The following is an 18,128-nucleotide window of genomic DNA, read 5'->3' as shown; positions in this document are numbered from 1 at the left end:
AGTCGCGTTGGTGCGGCGGGTATCTGTTCTGAATTACTCGCCTGTCTGAAACCATTTAAGATATCCCTCTGCTATCCCAACCTGGTGCTTTTCTGGTGCGTTAGGCTAGTGTTGCTCAAGTTTGACCACTTGAACATGTGTGGACTTCAACTCCCAGAATTCCCCAGCCTGGAGTCGTCCGGAACCTCCAAAGTGCAAAATAAATAAGAGTCCAACCATGAGCTACAGATATTCTCTTCTATTGGAACCATGTATGGGTGTCAAATGCTTCAGAAAGCATGCAGATGGGAGAAGTGTGCATGTGGGCAAATGGCTATTCTTTCTGCATGAATGCCTATGAAAAGGGAGCAAATGCCACCCTCCCTCGCCCTGATGAGGTTACCTAGTTGCGTAAGGAAAGCTCTGCAAGCAAACCACCATTAAAGAGAAATGCCCATTCAGGGACCAATCCTTCCACCCACGGCATTTGAGGAACTCCACCCCATCAGCCAAGATTACAGAAAGCACGGGAAGCACAGCTTCTGGAATTCTGCCTGGTATATTATGTAGGCTTGTGCTTTCCCTTGATTTTAGTTTTTTTATTATGCTGCCTGTTGAAATCACTGAGTCTTTTCAGAGTCTGGCAATGCACCAAGGTATTATAAATAAATAAATTCTTTCCTGTATCTTAATGCAGGTAGTCTTCATTTAGCGACTGCAGTTGGGGCCAGCAACTGAGTTGTTAAGTGGAGCGGTCATTAAGTGAAACTGCAACAGTGCTTACGATCTTCCTTCAGCTTTCCTTTGCTTTACAGACCTGCAAAGATCATCAATGTAAAGACTGGTCAGAAAGTTATTTTTTCATCACCATCGTAACTGAGAACAGTCGCTAAACAAGGCAGTTGCTAAATGAGGGCTATCGGTAGCAGCTCTGCTTTGGGTCACATGACCAGGAGGGAGGTGCTTAGAATGGAGGCGGCAGCAACATTCTGAGCCACTGTCCAGAATAGGCTTCTTCTATAAGGATGCACTGGGGAAATATTTGGGGAATTTTTTTCCCCCAGAGCCCCTATCGAGATCCAGCCCATTTTTAAGCTCAGCCTTTCTTTGACTAGCCTTTCATCCTCCATCATATTTAGTCCCATTCTGTTGTGTTTTCAGAGAATTGTCCTGCTGATGGAAGAGGGGTAGAATCCTGAGCTTTTTCACATATTCTTTTCCAAAATTCCACTAGGTTGGAAAGTATAAAAGTGCATACCAGGTTACAGATATCCAGTTCTGCTCTTGGAGCAACCAGAGAGTCAGCGGCAACTATGGGTATTCGCTGATTCTGGTCAAAGGTAAAACACCAACTACCCAAACTAGCATTTCGTGACAACTGAAAGTCTCCTGGGTCTTAAAGCAAAACGGGGAGTGCTAAAAATACAGGAGCAACATTTAGGGGGCTCTCCAACAATCACAAACCGGTTAGCAAGCTTCTCACTGGAAAGAAAGCACAGTTTTTCATGGACTACAGCGTTATGGAAAATTCTGGAATTCAGAAGCATTTGCCTTGTTTTTCTAAAGATGGGCAAAACTTTTGCTCCACTGCGCATTGCTTACAAATATGTGCTCATTAGGCCTTTTGGTGAAGCTGAATATATGCAGGATTTGCAGGCCAGCTGAAACTGAAACGAATGCAGATTGAGGTTTACCATGGAATCACACGCTTTTAACAGGAAAAATAACCATCCACCACTCAGGATTCTGGGTTGTAAAACTTGGGTTTTTCATGGCTACCTAACAGTACCGATCCAGTTGCACTGACCGTTCTAAAGCAAACGTCCAAAAGGCGATTCCAAACGCCTCCATTCAGAAATAAAACACCTTGCTTTGAAGAGAGGGAAGAAAAAGAGTTAGGAACCCAAAGAAAATGATTCGCTGCACACAGAAGTCTCCAGATAAATCTCTGTAATTTCTCCACGTAGAAAGAATCTCAGAAACACTATTTAAAACATTTTGAAAAACCACTGTAGGGGAGATTAGATTGGTGGCTCAATTTCAACATAAAGACAGCTTAATGGATACTCTCGGTATTCATATACTCCTTGGAAGTAAGTTAAGGCACAATAGAATACTGTCTTGTGTATCTTGATGAAGATATTTAGCCCCTGCTTTATTCTGAACACAGATCCACAGTGGGGAAACCATGACCCTCCAGCTATAGCCAAGGATGCTGTGATAGCAACATTTGAAAGACCCCTGTGTACCTACCCCTGTAACACACTAGCTACATCTGGCCACATGTGTAGGCAAAAGCATCCAGCAAAGTCACAATGACATCACATACATCATGGCGTCATCTGTGTGATGACCTCATGGCACATAATGCCACTTCTCTCCTTTATCCCACCACGGGTGCAGAGGCTGTTAAAAGAAAAGTGGGCAAAGTTAAAAATAGTCAGCCACTGATCTGGATTAACTGTCATGCAGGGGGAGGTGGAAGCCCTTCATTTGTGCCTGGCACAAAGGCACTTATATGATTTTTATATATGGGTGCACACATTTTAAGATCAGTGACTGATACACGCATTGCACGGAAAAAGTGGCTTGCCTAACTGTGATCTGTTGGACCAACCATCACCAGTTGGGTTCTGACATCATGCTAAGCCATAAAAGATGATTTTTAAACCTAGTTCATGCATCACACTAAGCCAAAACCAAAGAAACCACATACAGCTTTGGGGGAATTTGATAATCCACCCAGCTCTTGCTGCTCCGATTTTACAGACTGAGATAATCGAGGAAGAAGAAATAGGAAGCACGTGCAGAGTTCTTCAGGCTGAAGGATGCAGTCTCTTCCATTATCCCACAATTAGTGCAATCTTCCCTTCCAAGTCTTTCGTGTCTTCTTCGCAGGCAGAGGGCTGTCCCGCAGAGATCACTTATATTTATCACCTTTTTCCTCCTTCAGTTGTCAGCAAGGAACAAATCTTCTGTCAGTTTCTCCTGGGTCAGAAATGGACGGTGCAGCCCCTCCTTCACACACCTGTGATGTCATGCACCATTCTGGGCTCGGCCTCCATTTCCAGATGCTCTTCCACCTCTTTGTACTGGCTTGGGAACATGCTGTTTCCCACCAAGGTGGCCACCCCTTCAGCCTCACAGTCCCCAGGCAGGGCGACGGGGACAGTGATGCCCGAATGGACAGAATAAGCATCAAGCAAAAATTCCTGTTCTGCCCTTTCTGAATAGTTCGTAGCAGAAGGCAGGACCACGTCGCTCAGGCTGGGGCCGCTGTAGGGTGAAAATCCTGGAATCCGACCGAAGTCCTCAAACAGGTCCGGCACAGTGATGCGCTCCAAGCTGGCCAGGAAATTCCCATCCTCGGGACAGGACAGGGAGACTTCTGCAAGCAGAACAAAGCCATGGGTAGGATTCAGGGTTTAGCAAGCAAGAGGTCACTTAGCAATTCACTAAGAATATAGTAACAGAGGCAGCCAGGTTTATTTCCTCTCTAATTTTCCTGATTGTGGGTGTATGTAGAGAGAAACAGTCTTAGATTTGGGGTCAAGTTCTCTGGGGGCAAATTCAGTAGCAATAAGGAATATTCCAGGTAGAGATGTCCGAGACGGGGTCAAAAAGGTCAAAATGATGGCCACAAACACACAGTCAAAACCCAGCCCCTTTCATATGCAACACATGGATGGGGCTTTGACGATACGGTCATGGCCACCAGCTTGACTTTTTTGACCCCCCTCAATCCCCCGAGTCCAGTGGTCTGTACTTGCATCTAATCGCAGAACACTCCTGCCCCAACAATATCTAATTGGGGTAATCGGGATCTCTCTGCCTCTCATCCAAGACCTAGCAGAGGTGCGCTGTTTGTCTAGTGCTCGAGAGATTGTCAGTGACGCCTCCCATCCTCATCATGGCCTGTTTTCTTTGTTACCTTCTGGGAAGAGGTTCCGCTGTGTCCGATGTAGAACGGCCAGATTGGGAAATAGCTTTGTCCCCCAGGCTATTAGATGTCTGAATGTTTAATATCAAATGTATAGAAAGTATATTTTATAGTAACTTAGGTATCTCAATTGTATTTTAGTGTACGATTGTAAGCTAATTGCAATGGAATTTCATTTGATTATGCACTTGGTGTATAATGTAAATAACGACAATAAAGTTATTCTATTCTATTCTATTCTATTCTATTCTATTCTATTCTATTCTTATTCTATTCTATTCTATTCTATTCTATTCTATTCTATTCTATTCTATTCTATTCTATTCTATTCTATTCTATTATATTATATTATATTATATTCTTTCTTCTGCCATGTCCCCCATGCAGTTGCCTTCATCTTCTCCCCAGCCCGTGAGTGAGACTCCCTCTAGGGATCACAGAGCACTTCAGCTCAGCGCTGGAGAAAGGTCCGAAGATGGTTCTAGTGCAGTGTTTCCCAATCTTGGCAACTTCCAGATGAGTCGACTTCAACTCCTAGAATTCACATCCATGGCCACGTTGACTGTGGAATTCTGGATTTGAAGTCCATGGAAATGGTCAACGGTAAGAAACACGGTTCTAGTGCATGCTGGCCAAGGAAGGGGTCACACACTGACCTGCTGAAGGAGTCAAGTTGAAATGGTCCATGTAGTCAGGCTTCTTCTTCTTCCTCTTTGCTTCAATCCCATGAGGGTCTGGGGAAGCAAACAGGACATTGACATCTGGCCACCAAGGACAGGTTATCCACTACCCATTTCTACTGGTACAATGTTGCACTGCCTTTGCCCCCAAAGGATACCCACCTGGGCCAGAGAGTTCCTCCAAGACATCGGGCATACCTTGCTTCCTTTTTTTGTTGACCCGGTACGTATCTGTACAAAGAAAGAGCTATATATTTATTCTGAGATATCCTATTCAATGTTCAGGTCCAGGAAAGAAAACAGCTGAGGGTCTTGATACTGAATTTCTCACTCTGTGCAATTCATACAGACTGGATCAGTTCATGTAAGTCTTTAGTGCTTCAAGAAGACGTTTCCCCAGATTTCTCAGTGCATTAAAAAAACAGAGATGGAACAACAGATCCTTGGATTGCAGAAGATTTCAACAGATAATGAAGGACAGAAGCCAGGAATGACAGCCTCCATTTGATTTAATGCCAGGACTGCCCTTGGGCATCATGGACAAACAGCCCACCCTGATATAATAGACAGCCTCTTAGATTCCTATCCTACCATTGTCTTTCGGCAGGTAGGTGAAAGTGAAAGGCTCGCTGGAAACACTGTCAGTCAAGCGACGCAGGTACACCTCCACTTCCACTGGGTCAAGGATGTCAAGGTGTTGGTATGGGGGGGTCTTGAACACAATGGCAATCTGCCGATGAACATCTGCTTGGGAAAAATCAGCTTTGCCCTCCCAAGAATCTTTCCGGAAAACAATGGAAATATCTTCTGCAAAGAAGATGGAGAAGGAACAATCAAGATGGCTGGGAAGCAAATTCAAGGAACCAAATGTTGGGCACCACTATCGAGTTCCTCCTGCCCTCATTGGTCTCTCTCTAAACTAACTAAACAAGCAAACCACCATATGTTGGTTTCAGCTATCACCTGAATAGGCTCGCTTTTATGTTTCTGGCTTATTCCTTTATTCCAGCTCTTCAGAATGATAAGCTCAGATTCCAACCCCTGGGAATTCTCTGGGAGAGAATGAGATGCTGTACTAATTGTTCTGTGCCTGGGACTAAAGAAGTAACCTGATTGGATCGAATTAGTAGAATTGGGGCGGGGGGTATGAAAGACCCATGGAGTTCACAGCATGTACCTTTTTGGACTTTGTCGCACAGCAAATAGAGCTCCTCCCCACCTGTACAGCTGCCGTATTCTTTGTTCATCCGGTAGATTTTTAGCTCTGACGTGTTTGTGGATTCTGTGCATACGGAAACCGAAGGAATTAGAATTTGCCCACTTTGTATAGCTAGATGTCTTGTTGTTCGTCAGCCCACCCCTTCCTCCATCTTTCTGCACACATACACCCACACCCAACAACCCTCAACTGGACCCACGTCATGGGAAACACTGTTTTGCAGAGAAGGCCGCCCAGACATCAGCACAGACCCATCTACACCCAGGTGCAACAAAACCTATTCCAATGTCAAAGGTAATTTAAGGGGGGGGGGGACACAACAGCTGAAAAAAAAAACATAATTGTGTGATGATGCATAAAGTTTTGTTTTCTTGACCGCCAGTTAACAAATACCAGCTTTCGCTGGCTTCTTCATAATACCTTTTTCACTAGAAAGAAAAAGGCTATTTTCATTGTGTGCAGTTTTCTTTTCTTTTTTCCTTTTCAAAACCAAACAACTAAAAACAACCATTTCTGGCTTGCTTATACTACATTTCCTGGTGGGTGTTTTTAGGGCACTTACAACTCTGCAAAAAAAAAACCCAAACCCCTAATAACAATAAATAATAATACTGCAAAAAGCATTGGCTTCCTAACTTCTGGCATCTTCAAGATTTATTTCTAACTTGCCCTTGCTCTCGCTCCCTTGCTCTCTCTCTCCCTCCCTCTCTCTCTCTTCCTTTCTTTCTTTCTTTCTCTTTCTTTCTTTCCCTTTCCCTTTCCCTTTCCCTTTCCCTTTCCCTTTCCCTTTCCCTTTCCCTTTCTTTCCCTCCCTCCCTCCCTCCCTCCCTCCCTCCCTCCCTCCCTCCTTCCTTCCTTCCTTCCTTCCTTCCTTCCTTCCTTCCTTCCTTCCTTCCTTCCTTCCTTCCTTCCTTCCTTCCTTCCCAGCCTGAAATAACAGTTGGCCTCTCCCTTCTCTTCTAACACTACCTACTTTTGTCAAAGATGGGTTCTGAGAGGACGGGATTCAGGTGCCACGTCTTTCCTGTAGAATCCTGATAGGACGCCTGAAAACAGATTCGGACCACGTTCATGTCAACCTCCTGGTGGTTCTTTAGTGAACCAGCTACACAGAAAGAGCAAGAGAGGACAGGTGAACCAAGCATGGTATGCACTTAGTAAAAAAAACCTTCAGCCCCTAGGACAGTGGCTCTTCACCTGAGAGTCATTTGGGCACATCCTGGGGGAAATGGAGCAATTTGTAATTGTTTGTGAGCCAAAGATCCAGTTGACTGCCACTGCTGACATCCGTGTGTAAAACAACCGAGTCTGTTTTTTGGTTTTTTTTGGTGGGGATAATGATATTATTTGAGACCAGGGAAAGGGGCAATTGGGTCAAACAGTTTAAGAGCCACTGCCCTAGGATATAGCCGAACCTCCCCCCAGCCCAGCCCAATTTCCCATAATATTGCAACCTATAAAAATGTCTTGCCTTTTAAATATCATAGCACCACTGGCTATACGGGAAAACTCCTTGTATTTTTCATAGCTCACTCACACACATATGTGCATCCCCACTGGCTTACAGTACTGTACAATGCCTAGGTGAAAAAGAGAGTATGTAAGCCAGGTTGGAGGACTTATGACCCTCTAGAGGCTGTTGAACTACAACTCCCAGCATCCCTCATCATTGCCAATGCTCACCGGAGTGTGGTTCAGTAACAGCTGGAGGGCTACAGGTTCCCCACTTGATTTAAGTAAAGTTTTGCCCCAGGCATGAAGACCTGATCCCACTTCTTCTGCAAGTTTTCCTGACTGTATAAGAAATATTCCATATTTATCGCCCAGGAATATTGGGCCAAGTATACGTGCTATACACAATTCACAGTTCTCCGAACCTACTCCTATTTTGCTATTTAAATCCTGGTACTTTTTTTCTTTTATAGCTGAGTTTAGCTCTTGCATCAGCTTTTAGTAAAGTAGGAGTTTGGTCATATCAAAGGGATCTGGTATGAGGGACAATAGGATAGTTTATATTGGAATCTAGCCTGATTGAGAAGAGAATGTATACAGCTTTTAGCTAATCAAGACTAGAGGCTGTAGCCAAAGCCTGAGATGTCTTAAAAAATACCAGGCACAGGCCAATTCTGAAACATACTAGGCCAATAAGGGGCCCTCCAGATGTGTTTGGATAGAGTTGTGCCAAAAATTCTCTGGCTGAAATGTCCCACTACAAAGCGTTCTGTTCCAATCTTGAAATAGGTAGAGAGCTCATCAGATGTCAGAAAGTGGTCCAGCTTGAAACACTTCTGGTAATATCTTGCACTCCGCCAGTGCCGGATCAGCTCGCATAAGCTCTTAAACAGCATGTCTATTAGTTGAAGCCAGTACACACCCATATGCCACATCAGAACTCAACTTCATGGCCTTCTCCAACTTGGCTTTCCAAGGCTTATCAAGGCCCAAAGAAGATCTCCTCACCTTTGAAAGGATCAATTCCAAGTTGTAGCTTTTTCTCTATGGATTCTTCTATGTCTTTCTTCTTCACACACTGGATCCCAAGGTTGTTAAAGCTATCAAACAGAGGACAGTTTGGGGTTCAAAAAACAGAAAGACCATGACGAAAGGAGGCAACGCAGAAAATGTATTATACCAAATCAGATTCGAAACCTCTGAATTTCCCAAGATCTGTTCCTTTTCCAGCCCTACATGGAGATGGGGGAGATTTTAATTCTCTGAAAACTTTCACTCACCAAGCATCTGTTTTATTACTCAGCAATGGCCCTTCCCTATAGACTGGTATCATATTTTCTCCCAAATTTGGATGATAGAACAATAATTTGTGCTATAACAATAGCCTATTTCTATAAGTGTCACCAAACTTTGGAAGTATAGTGGAAGCCTTGCAACCTGCAATAATTCAAACACTTGGTGCAAAAGTTATCATTCCCTTATGGCCTCTTCATGCATTTTACAAGGGAAAAAAAACTCCTAGAGGTGGATGAGACTATCTCGGCCAGTGATTCCCAAACGTTTTTGATCCCATACCCTTACAAGTAAAAAAATATTGGACATGCACTCCCAAGAGATGTATGTTTATTTATTTATAAATTTTATATATGTGCTACTGTGCTAATGCATTGTTTTCGTTTAAACACATGCTCTCAAAATAAATATTATTTTCTGTATAATAAGTTTTAATTTTTAATTTTTAAATTTTTAATTCGTTTCTTATTTTTCAGGTTAAAAAACAGGTAAAAATAGACATTCTAATGTTTTCTTCCTGCACCCAATGGATCATCTTGCACACCCCCAGGATGCATGCACCCCGCTTTGGAGGCCACTGATTTCACCGTTCCAGTCCAACTCCTTCTCTGTGCAGGAATTCCGACTGAAGCAACCCAGCCTGATGGCCACTCAGCCTTCTCTTGAAGAACAGACCCTGAGAAGGGAAGTCCACCACTTCTCTGGGTCCCTGGTTCTACCACTTTACTGTTGGGAACTTCTTTTTTTTAACATGAATTCAGATTCTACCACCCTGTAGCTTCAGGCTGTGATCTAAATGTGTTATAATCCAACCTCAGCTGTGTGCAGGCACCCAGAAGAACAGGCATCATTTTAAAACCATCCACCCCAAAGACAGAGCAGTACCTATGCCTGGCATTGACTCGAGGTTTCAGGGTCACTTCACAGAGCCCATTGCTGCAGTCTTTCCCTACCAGGCTGTGGGGATGGATCCGATAAGGCCAATCCTTCCAGACCAAGCAAGCCGTCACTTTCACTTCCGGGATCCCAGCAAAGTTCTGCAGCTGGAGAGACAACCTGGTTTCAGATGTCACCACCAGGGAAAGCTCGACACTACCCCAGAACTGCTGCCTGAGCATCCTAAAGCCTCAGGGACACCTATATCCTGGCTTGATGCATAGAGTGGGTTAAGCCAAAATGTGGCTTGTGTAATGGGAAGTAGGAGTAATCTTGAGGAACAGGAGGAAGAGCCGCAACCAAGACCACGGTCGGATAAAAGAAATCTGAGTCTGGGTCAGAAATGTAATTTGAGAAAGCGTCTCAGACAAGACACTCCCTAGTCCTCAAGAAGATAAAGGGAGGGAAGGTCAAGTCTGAGATGCTTACTCAGATTACAGATCTGGCCTGGACTCAAATTTCCCTTATCCAACCATTGTCTTGGTTGCGGCTCTTCCTCCTGTTCCTCAAGGTTCTTCCCATTACATAACTAGTAGCAACCACAGGGGAGGTAAAAAAAGTCAAGATGGCAGCCACAATTGCACAATCAAAGCCTCTCCCATGGCAGAAAATGATAAACTGACTTGCTTATTAAAAGAAAACTCAAATAACTATTACCTTAAAGAATGGAAACCATTGATGGACTATTTGCAAAATGCAGGCGGAGCGAAGCTTACATGGGGATTTGAAGATTGGATTATAAATGTAATGGGATATGTTTTGACAAAGAATTACTCCTACTTAATGCATAAGACCAGAGATAGATTGGAAGTTATCTATTTTTCATATCTTTTTTCTTTTTCTTTTACTTTATCTCACTTTTTCTTTTCCTTTTCTTTATAATTTGTATTTTCAATTTTCTTTTTCATTTCTAACTTTGTAACTTTAAAATTTCAATAAAATATTATTTTTTTTAAAAAGCCTCTCCCCAGTTTGTTTATTTAGCGTATGGCATCTCATACATGGACTTACGTTAAATACTAACATTTAGCCTAAGTGAAAAGCACTTTAAAATATGAATATTAAAAAGATCTAAATTCAAATACCGATGTCTAGGCCATCTAACCATTGAAGCGCAGCATTGTTTATATATAAAAAAAATCAGATAACACTCTCCCCAGTGTTTTGGGTATTGCAGGCACATGGAAAAAAGGGGCGAGGTTTTAATCAGGAGGTCACAGCCACCATCTTGACTTTTCTGACCTCCCCTGTGGATACCCCTGACAGTAGCCTCTTTTTTGCTGCACCAAAAGGCTTCTCCAGGAGTAGCTGTGGGAGAAGTGGGGGGAAGTGTGGGGAAGAGGAATGCCTTCTTAATGCTCGGCCTGAGAACAGAGAACCCGTCCCTCATCAAACATTTCTGGAGATGTTTCTCAGAAGCCCCGCTCGACTTCTTCTTTTTTTTAATATATATATAATTTTTACTGAGAGTTTTAACAACAACAGTAAGAACTAATACAAACTGAAGTAGAACGAGAAAGAAGTAAGGGAGAAATAAAGGAAAAAGCTAAAAGTACAAAGAAGAAAGAGGAAAGTAAAGAAGAAAAAAGAAGAAGAAAAGTAGAAAGAAGAAGATATAGGAAAAGATATCAAGAAGTGGCTTCCAATCTTCTTCACAGCAGTTATAAATACAATTATATTTTAACCTCTCCCTCTAAGGTTACAGCATGACTCTCTTCTTTCTATAATCTAGCCTGTCTAATCATTAAAACCATAAATCACAAATTTGTTTTTTTATTTTTGGTGCAAAAAATCCACAAGGGGTTTCCAGTCACCAATAAAGGTAGATATTGCCTTTTCTCTAATCCAGCGTTTCTCAACCTTGGCAACTTTCAGACGGGTGGACTTCAACTCCCAGAATTCCCCAGCCAGCAAGCTTGAAGTCCACCCTTCTGAAAGCTGCCAAGGTTGGCAAACGCTGCTCTAATCAAACAAGTCAATTTAGCCATTTCAGCAAGTTCTATCCTCTTCACCAATCATTCCTCTGTTGTAGGCACTGCCAAATCTTTCCATCATGGTGCATCCAATAATCTCGCTGAAGCTATCATCCATAAAAACCACGTTCCATGGCTCTTTTCCAACTGTTTATCCATCCGTTCCAGGAGGAGAAGTAGAAGCCCCAACTCGACTCTGATCCACCTCCTCCCAAACATCTGGAGGGCAGCATCTGGATTTAGCGCTCTCTACGCAGCATTGCAGGACATCCATGCTTCTCTGTTCTAAGCCCTTCCCCATGGGCGGAGCTTGCCTTTTAACCCCACCCCCTGCCCACCCCGCTCACCTCAATGGCGGGCAGCGTTTTGTTCGTCTCGGTGCTTCCTTCCCCCAAGATGCTACCGGCAGACCGTCCTTCACACTGATACCGGAAGCGCATCCCTCGCTGCTTCGGCTGCTCGGTGATCACTAGCTTGGGGGGTTCCTGCATGATGCCATCCAGCGGCTCCTGGGGCACTGTGGGGCACCTGGAAGGGGCAGGCGGTGGCCAAGGAGCATCAGCGCACCGGCTGCTGGGGAGCGGAAGGCGCGACATCCCTCTCGAGATCAGCTCGGACCGCAACGTCAAGTTGTTGAGGCTCTGGGACAGCTGGGAAGGGAACGAATCCTGGGGGGACCCCGGGGCCGGGAGGCCAGAGACCCTGTACGGCTCCATCCCGATCTGCAGGAGGCTCATCCCTCCAGGCTTGACTAGACTCTGCGTCTCCACTGGTGGCGTGAAGTCGGTGCTTCGGGGAATCAGCTTGGCTGGCCCGTTCAGAGGGGCCCGGGCGAGCCCGGGGCTCTCATCAAATCCATCTTCCTTAATCAGTTCATCGATGATGGCTAGAAAGCAAAAAGGGAAAGGCGGGGCCAGCAGTTGGGCCAGGCTGGTTTGTCCAAACTCTGCTTTGTTGACTAAGCCACAGCTACCTGGATCCCCATAAATCATAGCTTGGAAACCACAATGGCCGAGTTCCAACAACATGCTAAGCCAAAGCCCCCAAAAAACATATGGCCGTTCAGCTGAGGCCACACCCAGCACCCATAGCTTGCTTAACCAACTTTTACTGAATTTACATTTACTTAGAAAATGTGTCTGCCACCCACTCTCTTTAACATTCACACAAGAAGCCGTAACGGTTCAACTCACATGTCATGTTAATCCAGCCTGGTTCATAACCTCTGATTCATGGCTTAGTGTTACTTGTGAAGGCAGCTAACTGTTGCTTATTAAGCAAACCAGGAAAGCAAACCATGGCTAAGAGCAAGTTGAGAATCAAACCTCTATTTCAGAACCTTCTTCCAGGCTACAGATCTCTGAAGCATCTTTTAGCTTTTGTTCCAAACTGCTGCATATCCCTGTTCCAGACTTTGGAGCCAATTCGTCTTGCAACAAATAGAGACCCATATTTTGGGGGAGGAGGGGTTAAGAAGAAAGCAGTGCCTCTTAACATGTGAAGAATCTCTCCCCCAAGGAGTTAAAACCAGTTCTCCAAGACATGGGATATGCAGCTAGAGTTCCTTGCCCGCTCTCCCTCCAAGAACACCAAGCGACCTGCATCTGATTTTAAGCCCATCTCTCCATCATCACGCGGTCAGCCTAGGATGGAGATGTATAACAGGGCATGATCAGCTGATGATGATTCTGGACCCCCATACAGGTGGATAACCTCACCCAGCAGTTTCATGGAGATGTTGAATAAGAGCAGAGAGAGAGAGATGTAATGGCATGTGGGAAAGACCTTGGGAGACGCTCCCAAGGGAACGGTCAGATAAGAGACAGCACAGCCCGCAGCTGGATAGTGGGTGGGGCAAGAGGGTCAGAAGAGACCCTCCCTAATTTCTCAGGCTGTAACAGGGGGAGAATCGTACTGCAGACCTGCAAGATTCTGTCCATGTAGCTTTACAATAAAATAGAATCAGCTCATCTGGTTCTGATTCCTCTCTGGTTTACCCCGCGAGGCCGACAAAGTAGAGTTTGAAACCCAAAGCTAATGCCTCAGTTAGGTCGAGAATATCTCCTTACCTGCAATGGGCAGCACCCCTCTATAACCCCCAAGCGCTTACCTAGTTCATCTGTGAAAGAAAAAGAAAAATAGTATTATTATTACTTTGGGATGCAGTATATTCCTTACGTTTGCTCAGCATGCATATCAGCTTCTCAGACAGCTCAGCCTTTGGCAAGATTTGAATAGAGCAAAATCAGAGAATAATGGGGTAAATCTGGCGGCCATGCTATTGTGGAGATATTGAATCCTAAATCACGGTTCACAAACCACAAGGCCTAAAGCAGAACCAAGGAAGAAACACAATCTTTTGACAGGTTGCACGAACCAAGCCTTGCATTCATTCATAATGCAGTTCCTATTTTTGGTTTAGCATGTTAATGTGAACCCATTGGCTCACATTAAGAAATGGTTTGCAGTTTGTTAACCAGAGTTTATATGAGCACAGCCTATATGTTGGGGTTGTTCTGAACAGCTCGCACCCACACTAAGGGTTCTCCCCTGTCTCTCTGTTTCTTGCACCCAAAGGGGGATCCATGGGGAAATCTCTGAGTTTGGCTTTCTAATCACCAACTTTTTCTTCACTTACATTTTCTCTTTCACTGATAAAGGTAGAATTAAATTCTGGACCTCTCTCAAGAAGTCTGGTGGAGCCCTATAAAGCAGGACGCTGAGAATCCTTACCAGCACTCTCTCCGGTCGGCTGCATCATGGATAAGCTAGACGTTGGAAGCAGAGGGCCTGCAAAAGAATACAAAGTCAGATGCTGGATGAGTTCATCTTCTCCTCCAGAGCCCCCATATTTTCCAGTTCAATCCTGCGAGCTGGAATCCCCCTGATAAATCAGGCCATAAATTAAATCAGAAGTGAACACTTGGCAAGCTTTCCCCAGTGGTTAGCCGTGGTTTACTCAAATCAATTTTCTGCATTTGCAGGACTCACTGAACATCAGCTCACCATACAGGCGGGTTCCTCCAACAAGGCTGGGGCAAAATGGGACCAGCTACTTTGCAATTCAGGGTGTCCTGCAAACACAGCTGCACGGGGTGGGGGAAATGGACAGGGGCATTACCTGACAAATTTAATACATCATCCTCTCTCTGTCAGAGGCTCCCTCCTCTCCTTTTTATGCTCACTGAATTCTTGCACAGTTAAGAACCCGGATAGTCCAGATCTCTAATTTGCACAAGGCTCCGTCTTCCTTATGGAAGTCTACAAGGATGGTGAGGGAGCGTTGAAACCAGCACAGCCCTGCCTGCTCTACCTTCTGATCTGGATTCCAAATACAAGCAGAGCACGTGAAGGTGGGTTTCACCTGCCTCCCCAACAAAAAAGAATGCTTAACCAAAGGAAAGCATTTGGGGGCATAGTTGCCCTCTGGCAGACCCCAATTAGCTGTTTTGGCTCTGACAGCCATTAGCAATTGGAGCCCCCCCCACTGAAATTTCCCACAATGCCTCTGAGGTTCAGTCCAGGGGATTGTGGGAAACTTACATTGGCCATTCCAAGTTGTGCAATATGGCAGGCCCAGGGCAGGCGTCAGCTGTCCAAGGCTGCCAGATGCTAACTCAGTCACTGAGATTAATATTTTCCCTTTCCAGTTGAGATGCCTGCAAGACAAATAATAAAAATCAAAGATTAACACTTACAGGCATCAGATCAGGGCATGTTTGCAGGGTATGGTCAAAAAAGGCAAGAAGCCAGCCACAATGGTGCGATCAAAGCTTTGCAGCGCACATAAAAAACAGGCAGAGCTTTGAATGTACCACCATGGCTCCCCTTTTGCCTTTTTTGACCATACCCTACATGAGATATTTTGACTAGGGAAAAAATAGCCATTAAGAGACAAAGGTAAATATGATTTGACGTAGCTTCCTCCAACCCAGCAACCTCTGGATGTCCAGATGGGAATTGTAGATGCATATTCCCTTGCAGTTAAGCCGCCCAGAGTCCCCCATTGTGGGGAGATGGGCGGGGACAAGTCCAATAAATAAATAAACCATGGTTTTCTGAGTTAACCTAATTGCCTGCTTTCACATAATACATTAAAAACACATTTTAGCCTACTGTGTTTTGTGAACTCAGCCTTAGTTTGTATTAGAAGTGAGGGGAATGGCTTTGGTGGGGATATAAATTGCTTTTTCATTAAACCTCATTAAAAGTTAATTAAATGGAGTTGGGGCAAAACTGCAGCCCCAAATTCATTATTCCTGCCATTTTTTATTTATTATTCTTATAAACTGCAACACCTCTCAGGGGTTTACCCTAGCCCAGTTAAGCATAAAAAAACACCACATTTATAAAAGTATCAAGAAACAAGTCCCTAAACCAAGAACCAATTTTCTGGATTCTCAGAATAGGAAACCAATTCCAGAGTTTTTTCCACCTATAACCCATTTGTTTCAGGCAGAAGAGGAGGATGGCCGGCAGCCAAGTGGAGGGACTCAGTGACAATGGCGATGGGGGCGCCCTTGGAAGACCTGAAAGACCAGGTTGGGGCAGATCCTGCTGGAGAAAATCTATCCATGTGGTCGCTAAGAGTTGACACCAACTTGATTATATAATTTATCTCTCACCTTTATATAAACTCTCTCTCTCCCCTCCCTCTCTCACGCGTGCACACACACACACACACACACACACACACTTTGTTGTACATCACTCAGATCAGGACAGGTTGCAGATATTAGTAAATCCGTCAAAAGAAATAAAGCCTACAGTTCAATCTCTCAGTTACTCCAGCCCGGGAGCTGAGCCTAAACAAGATTAAACCTGGTTAGAACTTGGATGGGAGACCACCAGAACATGCCAGGGTTGTGGATTAGCATCCTGGCTGGGCGCTGGGCGATATTCCTCCTTCGCAGGCAAAAAAAGAAAGAAAGATGGAAAGCGACGCGCAAGAAACAACGTTAGCCCAGTCGTCTTTGGCCACCACTTTGATTTATTTCCGAATGAGTGGGGGGGGGGGGCATAAGGAGCCCCCTAACCCGAGCCAACGCTCATCTGCGTAAACCAGCCGAGGGAGTAGCTCAGCTCTTGGAAACGAGCGGAGGAGAACAGTCGAGCGCGCAGCTTCGGATGCTGCTGGAGCGCGCTGGGTGGGGAAACAGCTGTCCCGGCCCCAGGCGCCGTGGGCGATGACCCTCGCCCGGGGCCCGAGGCTCGGCCCGCGCTCTCGCAGCCCAGAGGAGGCAGCGTGGCCTGAGTCCAGCTCCGGCCGACGCGCACGCAGCCACTCTCCCTCTCGCGCTCAGCCATGGCTCCCGCTCCGCGTACCTAAAGAAGAAGCCAGCATCTCCGTCTCCCACCGCGTCCGCTCCGGCCCCGGCTCCGGCCCCGGCTCCCGCCGCCGTGTCCGTCCGCGGCTATTGGTGGCCCAGCGGCGCCCGCATTCTCCCGCAGCCCCGCAGCCCGACCTTGGTTTTTTTTTTCCCTCCGTTTCCCTTTTTTTCTAAAAAAACTCTTTTCGTCTGCCCCGAAAGAGGCCGAGGTCTCTTGGAATTCCCCCTGCTCGGCTGGCTGCCGCTTCCTGATTGGAGGAGGCGCCCGGTGAGGTCAGACTTCTTGGAACGGGAAAGCCCCAGCCGAGCGGCGAAGGGGCGGGCCCAGCCGGCCCGGAGGGAGACGGCGCTGCTGCGCCTGCCGAAAAGGCGAAGAGGAAAAGCAGGGAGCGAAAGGCGCGCTTGGGACGTCCGGGAAGCTGGGTCGGGGCTTCGGCTTTTGTTTTCTGTTTCTCGCTCCCGAAACGCAGAGCCTGGGAGCGCCTTTTCCGAGTAATGCGGCCGATTCAAAGGCACCAGGGTCCTTTGCACACATCCTCTGGCTGTAAACAGTTTTATTTTTAACGTTGTTAATGATTTCTGGGGTTACTTTTTCGTTGGTTTGGTTTGCTTGGGTTCTTTTGCATTTTTAACTTTGCAAGATGCCCAGAGTCAGAGTAGTGAGATGGGTGGCCATCTCAACTTAATAATAATCGTCATAATTAGTAGAAATAGTAGTAGTGGTTGTAATAATAATAATAATAATAATAATAATAATAATAATAATAGCAGCAGCAGCAGCAGCAGCAGCAGCAGCTCACTTCATCAGACAGACAGGCTAAACCAATGTTTCTCACACTTGACAACAGATGTGTGGACTTCAACTCCCAGAATTCCCTATGCTGGGAGTTGAGGTCCACACCTCTAAAAGTTGCCGAGGTTAAAAAACACTGCTGCAGCCCACCTCAGCTATCTTGAAAAGCTAAACAAGATTAAACCTGGTTAGAACTTGGATGGGAGACCACCAGAACATGCCAGGGTTGTGGATTAGCATCCTGGCTAGGGAATTCTGGGAGCTGAAGTCCCCACATCCGAACGTTGCTGAGATTGAGAAACACTGACTTAGTGGGAAAGCTCTTTTTCATCTGGGGCATGTTCTGCTTGGCCAAGGCACAACCGGCTTTGAATGACATGCGGAGGCCACGCTCCCGAATAGCGAGTGGGCCGGTGCAGGATGGAGGTTTCCCAGACCCGGGCTGCAGAAGTCCGGATGACCGCTAGATAGCAACATAGAGAACACAGAAAACTTTTGGCTGCTCCGTTGCGGCGATCTGGATTTCTGCGTCT

The 18,128-nt window shown here is 45.5% G+C and overlaps 1 protein-coding gene across 1 annotated transcript; it reads right to left on the bottom strand.

Moving 5' to 3' along the window:
* Positions 1 to 1,898: 1,898 nt before the first annotated feature.
* Positions 1,899 to 17,056, bottom strand: RELB (RELB proto-oncogene, NF-kB subunit). The gene is made up of 11 exons (XM_088139862.1): positions 16,798 to 17,056; positions 14,206 to 14,262; positions 11,820 to 13,591; positions 9,449 to 9,606; positions 8,279 to 8,370; positions 6,792 to 6,923; positions 5,777 to 5,881; positions 5,191 to 5,406; positions 4,762 to 4,830; positions 4,576 to 4,653; positions 1,899 to 3,367 (listed from the first exon to the last, which is right to left on the bottom strand). The coding sequence occupies exons 3-11, from the start codon at positions 12,498 to 12,500 to the stop codon at positions 3,000 to 3,002; spliced, it is 1,899 nt and encodes a 632-aa protein (XP_087995988.1). The 5' UTR covers positions 12,501 to 13,591; positions 14,206 to 14,262; positions 16,798 to 17,056; the 3' UTR covers positions 1,899 to 2,999.
* Positions 17,057 to 18,128: the final 1,072 nt, after the last annotated feature.

This window comes from Python bivittatus, unplaced genomic scaffold (genome assembly GCF_059951505.1).
Source record: "Python bivittatus isolate LINGU-HERP-01145 unplaced genomic scaffold, Pbiv_v1 ctg000310_np1212, whole genome shotgun sequence".
Taxonomy (NCBI): Eukaryota; Metazoa; Chordata; class Lepidosauria; order Squamata; family Pythonidae; genus Python; species Python bivittatus.
Note: the sequence above shows the minus strand (reverse complement) of the source record. Positions and strands in the feature narration are given on the sequence as shown.